Source organism: Mobula hypostoma, chromosome 15 (assembly GCF_963921235.1).
Source record: "Mobula hypostoma chromosome 15, sMobHyp1.1, whole genome shotgun sequence".
NCBI lineage: Eukaryota > Metazoa > Chordata > Chondrichthyes > Myliobatiformes > Myliobatidae > Mobula > Mobula hypostoma.
Genome location: NC_086111.1, coordinates 74,562,500 through 74,579,167, shown reverse-complemented (window position 1 = coordinate 74,579,167; position 16,668 = coordinate 74,562,500). Strand labels below are relative to the sequence as shown.

The following is a 16,668-nucleotide window of genomic DNA, read 5'->3' as shown; positions in this document are numbered from 1 at the left end:
CACTAATCTCCTGTGTGGGACCTTGTCAAAAGCCTTTTGAAAATCCAAATATACCACACCCACTGGTTCTCCCCTATCCACTCTACTAGTTACATCCTCAAAAAATTCTATGAGATTCGTCAGACATGATTTTCCTTTCACAAATCCATGCTGACTTTGTCCGATCATTTCTCTGCTTTCCAAATGTGCTGTTATCACATCCTTGATAACTGACTCCAGCAGTTTCCCCACCACCGACGTTAGGCTAACCGGTCTATAATTCCCCGGTTTCTCTCTCCCTCCTTTTTTAAAAATTGGGGTTACATTAGCCACCCTCCAATCCTCAGGAACTAGTCCAGAATCTAACGAGTTTTGAAAAATTATCACTAATGCATCCACTATTTCTTGGGCTACTTCCTTAAGCACTCTAGGATGCAGACCATCTGGCCCTGGGGATTTATCTGCCTTCAATCCCTTCAATTTACCTAACACCACTTCCCTACTAACATGTATTTCACTCAGTTCCTCCATCTCACTGGACCCTCTGTCCCTTACTATTTCTGGAAGATTATTTATGTCCTCCTTAGTGAAGACAGAACCAAAGTAATTATTCAATTGGTCTGCCATGTCCTTGCTCCCCATAATCAATTCACCTGTTTCTGTCTGCTGGGGACCTACATTTGTCTTTACCAGTCTTTTCCTTTTTACATATCTATAAAAGCTTTTACAGTCCGTTTTTATGTTCTCTGCCAGTTTTCTCTCATAATCTTTTTTCCCCTTCCTAATTAAGCCCTTTGTCCTCCTCTGCTGAACTCTGAATTCCTCCCAGTCCTCAGGTGAGCCACTTTCTCTGGCTAATTTGTATGCTACTTCTTTAGAATTGATACTATCCCTAATTTCTCTTGTCAGCCACGGGTGCACTACCTTCCTTGATTTATTCTTTTGCCAAACTGGGATGAACAATTGTTGTAGTTCATCCATGCAACCTATAAATGCTTGCCATTGCATATCCACCGTCAATCCTTTAAGTGTCATTTGCCAGTCTATCTTAGCTAATTCACGTCTCATACCTTCAAAGTTCCCCTTCTTTAAGTTCAGAACCTTTGTTTCTGAATTAACTATGTCACTCTCCATATTAATGAAGAATTCCACCATATTATGGTCACTCTTACCCAAGGGGCCTCTCACGACAAGATCGCTAATTAACCCTTCCTCATTGCTCAAAACCCAGTCCAGAATAGCCTGCTCTCTAGTTGGTTCCTCGACATGTTGGGAGCCTCACTCTGTGTCTGACCCCAGGAGTGTGCGATGGGACAGTGTGGAGGGAGCCTCACTCTGTGTCTGACACCAGGAGTGTGTGATGGGACAGTGTGGAGGGAGCCTCACTCTGTGTCTGACCCCAGGAGTGTGACTTTGGAAGTTTCAAGGTAAAAAAAAACCCTTACAGTCGACACACATCAAAGTTGCTGGTGAACGCAGCAGGCCAGGCAGCATCTCTAGGAAGAGGCGCAGTCGACGTTTCAGGCCGAGACCCTTCGTTGTGTACTTTGGAGGGTGTCATGGTCTGGTGGAACCCCTCTGATGCTGTGTCCTACCTTTCCTCACCATGTTTAACGTTGTTCCGTATGTCCTTGCTTCCAGGCTGTTTGGAAAGGCATACTCTCCAATGTGGCAGAAATCGTGGAAACGACTGATTTCTTCAAATCTGGAGCTGCGTCGATGGATGTGGTCAGGTAACGCTTCCGCCATCGTTCACGGGAACCCCTTCATATTTAGAACCCCTGCGAGTCACAGTTATGGAAAAGCAAAACTGATCAGAAATCTTTTTATTAGGATTTTGTTTTGTTTGTTTGTGTGATCAGGGTGGATTGTGATGTATCTAGGAGCTGGTGCAGAGGGTAGAACCATTACTACATAACTCCAGAGTCCCCCGTTTGATCCCAACCCTCAGCACTGTCTGTGTGGAGTTTGCATATTCTTCCTGTGACCATGAGAGTTTTGAAAGTTCAATGTAAATTTATTATCAAAGGACATTTTTTATGCTCCCTTGAGATTCATGTCCTCACAGGGAGCCACAAAACAAAGAAACCCAATAGAACCCATGAAATGTGCAGAGGGATAAAACCGTGCGAACGTTAACTAAGCAGATAGCACTCAGAAATGCAGTTCACTACAGAAAGTGCCCAGTCAGCCATCACCGCAGATGATTCAGAAGCCGGTTACTTGCAGGCCACTGCCTCAGTTCAGCAGAGAGACGAGATCGCCTCGCAGAACACCTCACTCTTGTCTGCATTAAGTTCCACCCTGTCATTTTCAGCCCATTTTCTCAGCTGGTTCAGATCCCAGTGCAAGGTAAAGCGATGACAGAATGCAGAATAGAGTGTTACAGTTACAGAAACAGTGCATTGCAGGCAGACAGTAATGTGCATTGTGGGGTGGAGTCCTTCACACTGTACTAGGTCACCAATAGTCATCCATGATGATACATCTTGACTGCTTGAGACAGAGGTGGGGAGGCCTGAGTCCATGATAGCCCCCCGGACTGAGTCCATGACCTTCTGCAGCCTCTTGTATTTCTGTGAATGAGAACTGCCATGTCAGGCCATGATGGAGCCAGTCAGGATACATCCTACAGTGTGCCTCCGGACATTAGTCAGAGAATAAATTGGAGGGCTACAGAGAGATGAGGAGGGGGTACGGGCCTGATGGATTACTCCATGGAAGCAGGCACGAATCCAATGGGCAGAATGGCCTACATGTGTTAATGAGCAGGCAGGCCTCTTCTGTACCAGATGAGGATAGACCCAGCACCAGCTTGTGGGGAAAGCACTTCATTCCACTAATAAACCCCCCAAGGTATGTGGCAGCCTCCTTGGAGAGGGAGAAGAACATGAAGATGGCCAGAATGAAGCATTGTAAGTGTGGACTAACCAGGGTTTTACAGAACTGCACCGTTACCTCGCGGTCCTCGAACTCACTTGCTGCACAGTAAGCTCCCACTGACCTCAGTTACACTGGCTTTACCGTGACAGAACGACCATGTAGTGGTTGGTGCAACACTTCACAATTCATTACCCGCCACTGTCTGTGAGGAGTTTGTACGTTCTCCCCATGACCGCGTGGGTTTCCTCCAGGTTCCTCCCACAGTCCAAAGGCGTGCGAGTTAGGGTTAGCGAGTTGTGGGCAAACTCAGTTGGTGCCAGAAGCATGGGGATACTTGCGGGCTGCCCAGCACAATCCTCCCTGGTTTGATTTGATGTACACAACATATTACACTGTATATTTTGAGATGTTGTCACAAAATCACCAATATTTGAAGAGAATCAGGAGTGAGCACAGATACAGAGACTCCCGGCACTGATACGCCAACCCTCCGAGTCACTGTACCCAAAGCAAAACACATTGTCTGCTGGGAAAGTGAGACAGAGCACAGAGGATCTGGAATCACTCGGCAGGTCAGACGACAAGTGATGGAGTGACAGAGGTAGAGAAAGGTCATTGACGTAGATTAACCTGGACCGTTCTCTCTGCTGTGGCTCTGGCTCGCTGTGTTTGATGTTACCCTGAAGGTCTGTAAACTTCGTGCAACACTTCTACCAGGAATGATAAACATTACCCTTTGTCCTTTGATTTGTTTTTCAATGAATCATTCGTCAGATTCTTGCATTAACTTGTTAATTATAATCTGATGAGTCCACTGCACCTTCACAGGGGCAAGGTTGCTGTGAAAGTTCTTCCTGCAGTAAAGATGTGATACAGGTTTAGGAAGCTGAAATCTCTTGTGTTAATACTGAACTTTACACTGTGTCTGTAAACAAGGAAGAAATGTTTATGAGGGCAAATCAGATCAAATTCAACGATAGTGATAAGGATTTGCTTTACTTGTCACGTGTACATCCAGCTCGCGAAGCGTAGAGTAGAATGTATTGCTTGCGTCCAATGTCTGAAGGTGTGCGGGGGGCAGACGACAGGGTCGCATCACACTTCCAGCACCAACAAAGCATGCCCACAACTTACTAATCCTTGCTAACCATACATCTTTGGACTGGTGGAAGGAAGCCGGAGGACTCGAAGGAAACCACACACGATCACAAACTCCTTACAGAAAGTGTTGGGGATTGAATTGCAATCAGTGTTGGCTGGCATCGTAGGCTGATTGCACGAACCAACACACTGCCATTCCATCAGGTCTGCTCCACCATTCCTCCGTGACTGATCCATTTCCCTCTCAACCCCATTCTCCCGCCTTCTCCCCGTAACCTTTCACACCCTGACTAATGAAGAACCTATCAACTTCCATCTGAAATACACCCAGTGATGTGGCCTCCACAACTGCCTGGTAACAAATTCCATAGATCCATCTCCCTGGGGCATCGAATTCCATAGGTTCATCACCCCCTGACTAAAGAAATTCTTCCCTATCTCTGTTCTGAATGGACGTCTCTGGTTCTAGACTCCTGCACCAAAGGAAATATCCTCTCCACATCTATCTAGGCCTTTCAACATTCGATAGGTTTCAATGAAATTCCGCCTCCCTATTCTGCTGAATTCTAGCAGGTACAGGGCCAGAGCCTTCAATCTCCGCTCATAATAACCCTTTCATTCATTCTCGTGAACCACCTCTGAACCCTCTCAGATATTCTCCTTCTGAAAATCTAAGTACACAACATCCACCCATTCTCCTTTGAATCTCCTGCTTGTTATCTCTTCAAAGGATTTCTTAGGCAAGATTTCACGTGCAGTGAATGTGTCATTGGCCTCAACATCCAACACTGTCTGAGGATGTGCTGGTTATAGCCACAAGTATCAGTATGTTTCCAACACCAGCATATCTTGTCCACCTGTCAATAACCCTGGTGTGGTCAGAACCTGACTGCTTCTAACTGAGTCTCCGTGTTGCTGTAGGCTGGTGGAAGAAATCAGGCTGAAATGCAATGGTCTTCAACTGCAGAACGAAGATGTCTACATGGCCACAACCTTCGAGGACTTCATGCAGATGATCGTGAGAAAGTTCCGGGGCGAGGATGAGGAAGAGGAGATGGTGATAGACTATGTACGTGGAGTTTCCATTAATATGTCGGGAAACAGTTTCCATGTCCAACTCATCAATGGCCCAAAAAACACGTAAAATAGAAATAGCTTAAGATGATAAGTTGGCAGTGCCAAGGAAAGACCTTGGAGCCAGAGGGCACTACAACACAGTTGCAAGACCTTCAGCCCATCTAGCCTGTGACAAGCTATCATTCTGTGTCATTCCATTCACCTGCGTCTGGACCACTGGTTGACACAGCCCTCCCATCCATGTACATATCCGAACCTCTCTTAAATGTTGCAATCAAAATCGCATCTACCACTTCCACTGGCAGCTCATTCCACACTCTCACCACCCTGAGTGAAGAGTTTCCCATTAAACGTTTTACCTTCCACCCTTTACCTATGACCTCTAGTCTTACCAAATCTCAAAGGCAAAGCTTGCTTGAACTTACCCTATCTATACCCCTCATAATTTTACATAGCTCTATCAAATCTCCTCAATCTATTTCTCGAGCAATAAAAGGTTCCTTCTGATCACCCTGCCCCGCCTGTGCCAAACCAGAAAATGATTTGTGAGCACTTTTGAATCATAGATTGTTCTATATACAGAAATGATCCCAACCCAATCCAACTTACCCTTGATCACCACTCCTGTCAATATCCCACCCAGTCTTAATGCATTACCCCCACACTCTTCAATACCTCCTCACTCTTCAATACCCCCTCACTCTTCAATACCCCCTCACTCTTCAGTACCCCCTCACTCTTCATTATCCCATCACTCTTCAGTACCCCATCACTCTTCATTACCCCATCACTCTTCAATACCCCTCACTCTTCATTACCCCATCACTCTTCAATACCCCCTCACTCTTCAATACACCCTCATTCTTCATCACCCCATCACTCTTCATTACCCCATCACTCTTCATTACCACATCACTCTTCATTACCCCATCACTCTTCAATACTCCCTCACTCTTCAATACACCCTCACTCTTCATCACCCCATCACTCTTCAATACCCCCTCACTCTTCAGTACCCAGTGCATCAGACAAGGTCTGCTGGGGTAGGAGACTAGGACATATCATTGAAACATTCTGAATTATCCACGGCCTCAGAGTTGCAACTGAAGGAGGTCTTTCCCCTGTCTGGGGGGGAAGTGGTCGAGGACCAGGGGCACAGTCTGAGAATAACAGGTCAACCGTTTAGTACAGAGATAGTGAGAACTGTTTTCATTCAAAGGGTGGCAAGTCACTGGAACTCTCTACCCCAGAGGGATGTGGAATCTCTGAGTTTAGTTAAGACAGATTTCTGGGCACAAAGTGAAGTGAGGGGTGTGGGGAGGGCAGCAAATCATAAAAACAAGAGATCCTGCAGACGCTGGAAATCCAGAGTAACACGCACAAAGTGCTGGAGGAACTCAGCAGGTCAGGCAGCATCTATGGAGGGGAATAAACAGTCGACAATTCCGGACGAGACACTTCATCCTGATGAAAGGACGAGGGTCGTGCTGGACAGCAGAGCCGAGGTGGAAGGTCTGCTTTGATGAATGGGGAGAGGAAACAGGAAGGGCCGAGTGGCCTGGTCCACTCCAGTTCTTATATTAAAGGGGTCACTGGATGAACTCATGCCTTTGTGGTGTCTCCTGGTTTTGGGGAAGGCAGGCCCTCACACCCAGGAACATGAGGTCACAGGTGCTTGTCTGCTGTCTCCCGCTGAGTTCCCTGCCCCTAGCTTCTCCTGTCTGTCTCTGTGATGTGGGCAACGACAGTGACTAGCACTTGTTCCTGTCCTTGAGAACGTGGGGGTGAGTCACCCCCTTGGACTGCTGCAGCCCCTCTGGCCCCACAGCCCTGGTGCAGAGGTCTCAGGGTTTCAACCCAAAGACAATTAAATGGTGATATACCCTCGCTACCTCAGGTACCTAATGAAATAGCCACTGAATGTACATCCATGGCCTTGTGCTTCTGTAAACCATCTCCTTCAAAGTGCGATGTGTGGCACATTCAGACATGCTCTTCTGCATCCCACTGTTGTGACCCATGGTTATTTGAGTCACTGTCAGCTTCTAAAGATTATTGTGTGTGAAGATCTCAGGAGATCAGCAGTTTCTGAGATACTGAAACCACCCCGTCTGGCGCCAACAATCATTGCACAGTTAAAGTCACTTAGATCACATTTCTTCCCCATTCTGATGTTTGGTTTGAACAACATCTGAATCTCTTGACCATGTCTACATGCTTCTATGCATTGAGTTGCTGCCACATGATTGGCTGATTAGATATTTCCATTAACGAGCAGGTGTACAGGTGGACCTAATAAAATGGCCACTGAGTCTTTCCAAGTGTGTACACCTTAGAGGAGGACCTGTGGGTGGGGGTACTGACCAGCCCTCTGATGCCCTTGTCCTTGTTGAGTTGGAGACTGCAGATTTCAGAGGTGCTGCCAAAGAAGTTTTGGATGGTGGATGGTAGCTGCAGAACAAAGAGATGTGGTGGGTTCTTGTTGGAGATGTCCTGCCCTTTGGGTGAGGTGAGTGGTCTGGTCACTTTATGCCCGTGGAGGAGGGTTGTCCTGGTCTTGCCACACGGGGCTTCATTCTCCAATTTAAATCTCACGCAATCATATTTGCTGATAAGACCATAAGAACAGAATTAGGCCATTCAGCCCATCGAGTCTGCTCCATCATTCCATCATGGCTGATTCATTATCCTTCTCAAGCATATTCTCCTGTCTTCTTCTCATAGCCTTTCACACCCCGACTAATCAAGAACCTATCAACCTTCACTTTAAATATACCCAATGGCCTCCACAGCCACCTGTGGCAATAAATTCCACAGATTTACCACCCCTTGGATAAAAAAAAATCCCTCCTTAACGATGTCCTAAAGGGTTATAATGTATGATGAGAGGAGAAAGAAGAGAGAAAGTCGGGGGTGGGTGGGGTCTTTGATGATGCCAGCTGGTTTACCAAGGCAGTGAGAAGTGTAGACGATGGAGGGGAGGCTGGTTTACCAAGGCAGTGAGAAGTGTAGACGATGGAGGGGAGGCAGTGAGAAGTGTAGACGATGGAGGGGAGGCTGGTTTACCAAGGCAGTGAGAAGTGTAGACGATGGAGGGGAGGCTGGTTTACCAAGGCAGTGAGAAGTGTAGACGATGGAGGGGAGGCTGGTTTATCAAGGCAGTGAGAAGTGTAGACGATGGAGGGGAGGCTGGTTTACCAAGGCAGTGAGAAGTGTAGACGATGGAGGGGAGGCTGGTTTATCAAGGCAGTGAGAAGTGTAGACGATGGAGGGGAGGCTGGTTTATCGAGGCAGTGAGAAGTGTAGACGATGGAGGGGAGGCTGGTTTACCGAGGCAGTGAGAAGTGTAGACGATGGAGGGGAGGCTGGTTTCCCGAGGCAGTGAGAAGTGTAGACGATGGAGGGGAGGCTGGTTTACCAAGGCAGTGAGAAGTGTAGACGATGGAGGGGAGGCTGGTTTACCAAGGCAGTGAGAAGTGTAGACGATGGAGGGGAGGCTGGTTTATCAAGGCAGTGAGAAGTGTAGACGATGGAGGGGAGGCTGGTTTATCGAGGCAGTGAGAAGTGTAGACGATGGAGGGGAGGCTGGTTTATCAAGGCAGTGAGAAGTGTAGACGATGGAGGGGAGGCTGGTTTACCAAGGCAGTGAGAAGTGTAGACGATGGAGGGGAGGCTGGTTTACCGAGGCAGTGAGAAGTGTAGACGATGGAGGGGAGGCTGGTTTCCCGAGGCAGTGAGAAGTGTAGACGATGGAGGGGAGGCTGGTTTATCGAGGCAGTGAGAAGTGTAGACGATGGAGGGGAGGCTGGTTTATCAAGGCAGTGAGAAGTGTAGACGATGGAGGGGAGGCTGGTTTATCGAGGCAATGAGAAGTGTAGACGATGGAGGGGAGGCTGGTTTACCAAGGCAGTGAGAAGTGTAGACGATGGAGGGGAGGCTGGTTTCCCGAGGCAGTGAGAAGTGTAGACGATGGAGGGGAGGCTGGTTTATCAAGGCAGTGAGAAGTGTAGACGATGGAGGGGAGGCTGGTTTCCCGAGGCAGTGAGAAGTGTAGACGATGGAGGGGAGGCTGGTTTCCCGAGGCAGTGAGAAGTGTAGACGATGGAGGGGAGGCTGGTTTCCCGAGGCAGTGAGAAGTGTAGATGATGGAGGGGAGGCTGGTTTCCCGAGGCAGTGAGAAGTGTAGACGATGGAGGGGAGGCTGGTTTCCCGAGGCAGTGAGAAGTGTAGACGATGGAGGGGAGGCTGGTTTATCGAGGCAGTGAGAAGTGTAGACGATGGAGGGGAGGCTGGTTTACCAAGGCAGTGAGAAGTGTAGACGATGGAGGGGAAGCTGGTTTCCCGAGGCAGTGAGAAGTGTAGACGATGGAGGGGAGGCTGGTTTATCAAGGCAGTGAGAAGTGTAGACGATGGAGGGGAGGCTGGTTTCCCGAGGCAGTGAGAAGTGTAGACGATGGAGGGGAGGCTGGTTTCCTGAGGCAGTGAGAAGTGTAGACGATGGAGGGGAGGCTGGTTTCCCGAGGCAGTGAGAAGTGTAGACGATGGAGGGGAGGCTGGTTTATCAAGGCAGTGAGAAGTGTAGACGATGGAGGGGAGGCTGGTTTACCAAGGCAGTGAGAAGTGTAGACGATGGAGGGGAGGCTGGTTTATCAAGGCAGTGAGAAGTGTAGACGATGGAGGGGAGGCTGGTTTATCGAGGCAGTGAGAAGTGTAGACGATGGAGGGGAGGCTGGTTTATCAAGGCAGTGAGAAGTGTAGACGATGGAGGGGAGGCTGGTTTATCAAGGCAGTGAGAAGTGTAGACGATGGAGGGGAGGCTGGTTTACCAAGGCAGTGAGAAGTGTAGACGATGGAGGGGAGGCTGGTTTATCAAGGCAGTGAGAAGTGTAGACGATGGAGGGGAGGCTGGTTTCCCGAGGCAGTGAGAAGTGTAGACGATGGAGGGGAGGCTGGTTTATCAAGGCAGTGAGAAGTGTAGACGATGGAGGGGAGGCTGGTTTCCCGAGGCAGTGAGAAGTGTAGACGATGGAGGGGAGGCTGGTTTCCCGAGGCAGTGAGAAGTGTAGACGATGGAGGGAAAGCTGGTTTCCCGAGGCAGTGAGAAGTGTAGATGATGGAGGGGAGGCTGGTTTCCCGAGGCAGTGAGAAGTGTAGACGATGGAGGGGAGGCTGGTTTATCAAGGCAGTGAGAAGTGTAGACGATGGAGGGGAGGCTGGTTTCCCGAGGCAGTGAGAAGTGTAGATGATGGAGGGGAGGCTGGTTTCCCGAGGCAGTGAGAAGTGTAGACGATGGAGGGGAGGCTGGTTTCCCGAGGCAGTGAGAAGTGTAGATGATGGAGGGGAGGCTGGTTTCCCGAGGCAGTGAGAAGTGTAGACGATGGAGGGGAAGCTGGTTTCCCGAGGCAGTGAGAAGTGTAGACGATGGAGGGGAGGCTGGTTTATCGAGGCAATGAGAAGTGTAGACGATGGAGGGGAGGCTGGTTTACCAAGGCAGTGAGAAGTGTAGACGATGGAGGGGAGGCTGGTTTCCCGAGGCAGTGAGAAGTGTAGATGATGGAGGGGAGGCTGGTTTATCAAGGCAGTGAGAAGTGTAGACGATGGAGGGGAGGCTGGTTTCCCGAGGCAGTGAGAAGTGTAGACGATGGAGGGGAGGCTGGTTTCCTGAGGCAGTGAGAAGTGTAGACGATGGAGGGGAGGCTGGTTTCCCGAGGCAGTGAGAAGTGTAGACGATGGAGGGGAGGCTGGTTTCCCGAGGCAGTGAGAAGTGTAGACGATGGAGGGGAGGCTGGTTTACCAAGGCAGTGAGAAGTGTAGACGATGGAGGGGAGGCTGGTTTACCAAGGCAGTGAGAAGTGTAGACGATGGAGGGGAGGCTGGTTTATCAAGGCAGTGAGAAGTGTAGACGATGGAGGGAAGGCTGGTTTATCGAGGCAGTGAGAAGTGTAGACGATGGAGGGGAGGCTGGTTTATCAAGGCAGTGAGAAGTGTAGACGATGGAGGGGAGGCTGGTTTATCGAGGCAATGAGAAGTGTAGACGATGGAGGGGAGGCTGGTTTACCGAGGCAGTGAGAAGTGTAGACGATGGAGGGAAAGCTGGTTTCCCGAGGCAGTGAGAAGTGTAGACGATGGAGGGGAGGCTGGTTTATCAAGGCAGTGAGAAGTGTAGACGATGGAGGGGAGGCTGGTTTCCCGAGGCAGTGAGAAGTGTAGATGATGGAGGGGAGGCTGGTTTCCCGAGGCAGTGAGAAGTGTAGACGATGGAGGGGAGGCTGGTTTCCCGAGGCAGTGAGAAGTGTAGATGATGGAGGGGAGGCTGGTTTCCCGAGGCAGTGAGAAGTGTAGACGATGGAGGGGAAGCTGGTTTCCCGAGGCAGTGAGAAGTGTAGACGATGGAGGGGAGGCTGGTTTATCGAGGCAATGAGAAGTGTAGACGATGAAGGGGAGGCTGGTTTACCAAGGCAGTGAGAAGTGTAGACGATGGAGGGGAAGCTGGTTTCCCGAGGCAGTGAGAAGTGTAGACGATGGAGGGGAGGCTGGTTCATCAAGGCAGTGAGAAGTGTAGACGATGGAGGGGAGGCTGGTTTCCCGAGGCAGTGAGAAGTGTAGATGATGGAGGGGAGGCTGGCTTCCCGAGGCAGTGAGAAGTGTAGACGATGGAGGGGAGGCTGGTTTCCCGAGGCAGTGAGAAGTGTAGACGATGGAGGGGAAGCTGGTTTCCCGAGGCAGTGAGAAGTGTAGACGATGGAGGGGAGGCTGGTTTATCGAGGCAATGAGAAGTGTAGACGATGGAGGGGAGGCTGGTTTACCAAGGCAGTGAGAAGTGTAGACGATGGAGGGGAAGCTGGTTTCCCGAGGCAGTGAGAAGTGTAGACGATGGAGGGGAGGCTGGTTTATCAAGGCAGTGAGAAGTGTAGACGATGGAGGGGAGGCTGGTTTCCCGAGGCAGTGAGAAGTGTAGATGATGGAGGGGAGGCTGGTTTCCCGAGGCAGTGAGAAGTGTAGACGATGGAGGGGAGGCTGGTTTATCAAGGCAGTGAGAAGTGTAGACGATGGAGGGGAAGCTGGTTTCCCGAGGCAGTGAGAAGTGTAGACGATGAAGGGGAGGCTGGTTTCCCGAGGCAGTGAGAAGTGTAGACGATGGAGGGGAGGCTGGTTTCCCGAGGCAGTGAGAAGTGTAGACGATGGAGGGGAGGCTAGTTTCCCGAGGCAGCGAGAAGTGTAGATGATGGAGGGGAGGCTGGTTTCCCGAGGCAGTGAGAAGTGTAGACGATGGAGGGGAAGCTGGTTTCCCGAGGCAGTGAGAAGTGTAGACGATGGAGGGGAGGCTGGTTTATCAAGGCAGTGAGAAGTGTAGACGATGGAGGGGAGGCTGGTTTCCCGAGGCAGTGAGGTGTAGATGATGGAGGGGAGGCTGGTTTCCCGAGGCAGTGAGAAGTGTAGATGATGGAGGGGAGGCTGGTTTCCCGAGGCAGTGAGAAGTGTAGATGATGGAGGGGAGGCTGGTTTCCCGAGGCAGTGAGAAGTGTAGACGATGGAGGGGAAGCTGGTTTCCCGAGGCAGTGAGAAGTGTAGACGATGGAGGGGAAGCTGGTTTCCCGAGGCAGTGAGAAGTGTAGACGATGGAGGGGAGGCTGGTTTATCAAGGCAGTGAGAAGTGTAGACGATGGAGGGGAGGCTGGTTTCCCGAGGCAGTGAGAAGTGTAGATGATGGAGGGGAGGCTGGTTTCCTGAGGCAGTGAGAAGTGTAGACGATGGAGGGGAGGCTGGTTTCCCGAGGCAGTGAGAAGTGTAGATGATGGAGGGGAGGCTGGTTTCCTGAGGCAGTGAGAAGTGTAGACGATGGAGGGGAGGCTGGTTTACCAAGGCAGTGAGAAGTGTAGACGATGGAGGGGAGGCTGGTTTACCAAGGCAGTGAGAAGTGTAGACGATGGAGGGGAGGCTGGTTTATCAAGGCAGTGAGAAGTGTAGACGATGGAGGGGAGGCTGGTTTATCGAGGCAGTGAGAAGTGTAGACGATGGAGGGGAGGCTGGTTTACCAAGGCAGTGAGAAGTGTAGACGATGGAGGGGAGGCTGGTTTACCAAGGCAGTGAGAAGTGTAGACGATGGAGGGGAGGCTGGTTTATCAAGGCAGTGAGAAGTGTAGACGATGGAGGGAAGGCTGGTTTATCGAGGCAGTGAGAAGTGTAGACGATGGAGGGGAGGCTGGTTTATCAAGGCAGTGAGAAGTGTAGACGATGGAGGGGAGGCTGGTTTATCGAGGCAATGAGAAGTGTAGACGATGGAGGGGAGGCTGGTTTACCGAGGCAGTGAGAAGTGTAGACGATGGAGGGAAAGCTGGTTTCCCGAGGCAGTGAGAAGTGTAGACGATGGAGGGGAGGCTGGTTTATCAAGGCAGTGAGAAGTGTAGACGATGGAGGGGAGGCTGGTTTCCCGAGGCAGTGAGAAGTGTAGATGATGGAGGGGAGGCTGGTTTCCCGAGGCAGTGAGAAGTGTAGACGATGGAGGGGAGGCTGGTTTCCCGAGGCAGTGAGAAGTGTAGATGATGGAGGGGAGGCTGGTTTCCCGAGGCAGTGAGAAGTGTAGACGATGGAGGGGAAGCTGGTTTCCCGAGGCAGTGAGAAGTGTAGACGATGGAGGGGAGGCTGGTTTATCGAGGCAGTGAGAAGTGTAGACGATGGAGGGGAGGCTGGTTTACCAAGGCAGTGAGAAGTGTAGACGATGGAGGGGAGGCTGGTTTACCAAGGCAGTGAGAAGTGTAGACGATGGAGGGGACGCTGGTTTCCCGAGGCAGTGAGAAGTGTAGACGATGGAGGGGAGGCTGGTTCATCAAGGCAGTGAGAAGTGTAGACGATGGAGGGGAGGCTGGTTTCCCGAGGCAGTGAGAAGTGTAGACGATGGAGGGGAGGCTGGTTTCCCGAGGCAGTGAGAAGTGTAGACGATGGAGGGGAGGCTGGTTTATCGAGGCAATGAGAAGTGTAGACGATGGAGGGGAGGCTGGTTTACCAAGGCAGTGAGAAGTGTAGACGATGGAGGGGAGGCTGGTTTCCCGAGGCAGTGAGAAGTGTAGACGATGGAGGGGAGGCTGGTTTATCAAGGCAGTGAGAAGTGTAGACGATGGAGGGGAGGCTGGTTTCCCGAGGCAGTGAGAAGTGTAGATGATGGAGGGGAGGCTGGTTTCCCGAGGCAGTGAGAAGTGTAGACGATGGAGGGGAGGCTGGTTTCCCGAGGCAGTGAGAAGTGTAGATGATGGAGGGGAGGCTGGTTTCCCGAGGCAGTGAGAAGTGTAGACGATGGAGGGGAGGCTGGTTTATCAAGGCAGTGAGAAGTGTAGACGATGGAGGGGAGGCTGGTTTCCCGAGGCAGTGAGAAGTGTAGACGATGGAGGGGAGGCTGGTTTCCCGAGGCAGTGAGAAGTGTAGACGATGGAGGGGAGGCTGGTTTCCCGAGGCAGTGAGAAGTGTAGACGATGGAGGGGAGGCTGGTTTCCCGAGGCAGTGAGAAGTGTAGATGATGGAGGGGAGGCTGGTTTCCCGAGGCAGTGAGAAGTGTAGACGATGGAGGGGAAGCTGGTTTCCCGAGGCAGTGAGAAGTGTAGACGATGGAGGGGAGGCTGGTTTATCAAGGCAGTGAGAAGTGTAGATGATGGAGGGGAGGCTGGTTTCCCGAGGCAGTGAGAAGTGTAGATGATGGAGGGGAGGCTGGTTTCCCGAGGCAGTGAGAAGTGTAGATGATGGAGGGGAGGCTGGTTTCCCGAGGCAGTGAGAAGTGTAGACGATGGAGGGGAGGCTGGTTTCCCGAGGCAGTGAGAAGTGTAGACGATGGAGGGGAGGCTGGTTTCCCGAGGCAGTGAGAAGTGTAGACGATGGAGGGGAAGCTGGTTTATCGAGGCAATGAGAAGTGTAGACGATGGAGGGGAGGCTGGTTTACCAAGGCAGTGAGAAGTGTAGACGATGGAGGGGAAGCTGGTTTCCCGAGGCAGTGAGAAGTGTAGACGATGGAGGGGAGGCTGGTTTATCAAGGCAGTGAGAAGTGTAGACGATGGAGGGGAGGCTGGTTTCCCGAGGCAGTGAGAAGTGTAGATGATGGAGGGGAGGCTGGTTTCCCGAGGCAGTGAGAAGTGTAGACGATGGAGGGGAGGCTGGTTTATCAAGGCAGTGAGAAGTGTAGACGATGGAGGGGAAGCTGGTTTCCCGAGGCAGTGAGAAGTGTAGACGATGGAGGGGAGGCTGGTTTCCCGAGGCAGTGAGAAGTGTAGACGATGGAGGGGAGGCTGGTTTCCCGAGGCAGTGAGAAGTGTAGACGATGGAGGGGAGGCTAGTTTCCCGAGGCAGTGAGAAGTGTAGATGATGGAGGGGAGACTGGTTTCCCGAGGCAGTGAGAAGTGTAGACGATGGAGGGGAAGCTGGTTTCCCGAGGCAGTGAGAAGTGTAGATGATGGAGGGGAGGCTGGTTTCCAGAGCTCTCTGCGGTTTCCTGCGCCTATGGGCAGAGCAGTTGCCGTACCAAACTGTAATGCATCCGGATGGGATGCTGTCTAAGGTGCATTGATACAAATTGGTGAGGGTCAACAGGGACGTGCTGAATTACTTTAGCCTCCTGAGGAAGTAGAGATGAGGTGGGCTGATCTGGAGTTCTGGTCTCAGACGTAGACGCCAGAGGGCTAATTTGATTTAACTTGTTGCTGATTTTCTGGGATTACAGATTGAAATGAACGTTAACAACATGACGATCCGCATGCCCCACCAAGCCTTCATCAACGGAGAGTTTGTTGACGCAGAAGGAGGGAATTGGTACCACTCTATCAATCCGACCGATGGCTCGGTGAGTCCGTGGCACAGCCTTCCGTCAGAACCCGTTTGGAGAGAGTCATGGAGCCCTGCAGCACAGAAACAGGCCTTTCAGCCCATCTAGTCTGGGCTGAACTGTTACTCTGCCTGGTCCCACTGACCCATACCTGGATAATAGCTCTCATACCCTTCCCCTCCTTGTACTTATCCAAACTTCTCTTAAATGTAGATATCAAACCCACGTCCAACACTTCCACTGGCAGCTCAATCCAGAGAGAGAGAGAGGGAGAGCCTGAGACTGAGAGGGGGATAGAAAGATTCTCCAACCATGCTCCCCATTCCCTCTATCCCTCACGTGCTATTTCACTCTCTGACTCACTCTATCATCTCCTCTCAGTTCCTATCCCAAACTTTCATCTTTCTCCCTTCCTCCTTCTCTCCCCCTCTCTTTTTCTGTTTCTCTCTGTTTTCTCACTGCCGATCTCCCTGTTTCTATCTCTCTCTCTCCATCTCTCTCTCGCTCTCTCTGGCTCTCCGTTTCTGTCTCTCCTTCCCTTTGCTGCCTTCTCTTACTGTTTCTCTGTCTCTCGCTCTGTTTCATAGAAACATAGAAAATGAGTAGGCCATTCGGCCCTTCGAGCCTGCACCGCCATTCAGTATGATCATGGCTGATCATCCAACTCAGAACCCTGTACCAGCCTTCCCTCCATACCCCCTGATCCCCGTAGCCACAAGGGCCATATCTAACTCCCTCTTAAATATAGCCAGTGAACTGGCCTCAACTGTTTCCTGTGGCAGAGAATTCCACAGATTCACCACTCTCTGTGTGAAGAAGTTTTT

At 50.9% G+C, this 16,668-nt stretch overlaps 1 protein-coding gene across 1 annotated transcript in view; it reads left to right on the top strand.

The window, feature by feature from the left end:
• aldh1l1 (aldehyde dehydrogenase 1 family, member L1) overlaps positions 1 to 16,668 on the top strand; it is a 71,265-nt gene that overhangs the window by 16,888 nt on the left and 37,709 nt on the right. The window contains exons 9-11 of the mRNA XM_063068276.1: positions 1,621 to 1,712; positions 4,885 to 5,032; positions 15,743 to 15,862. Of these exons, the coding sequence (XP_062924346.1) occupies positions 1,621 to 1,712; positions 4,885 to 5,032; positions 15,743 to 15,862 (360 nt within the window). The remainder of the gene's footprint in view (positions 1 to 1,620; positions 1,713 to 4,884; positions 5,033 to 15,742; positions 15,863 to 16,668) is intronic.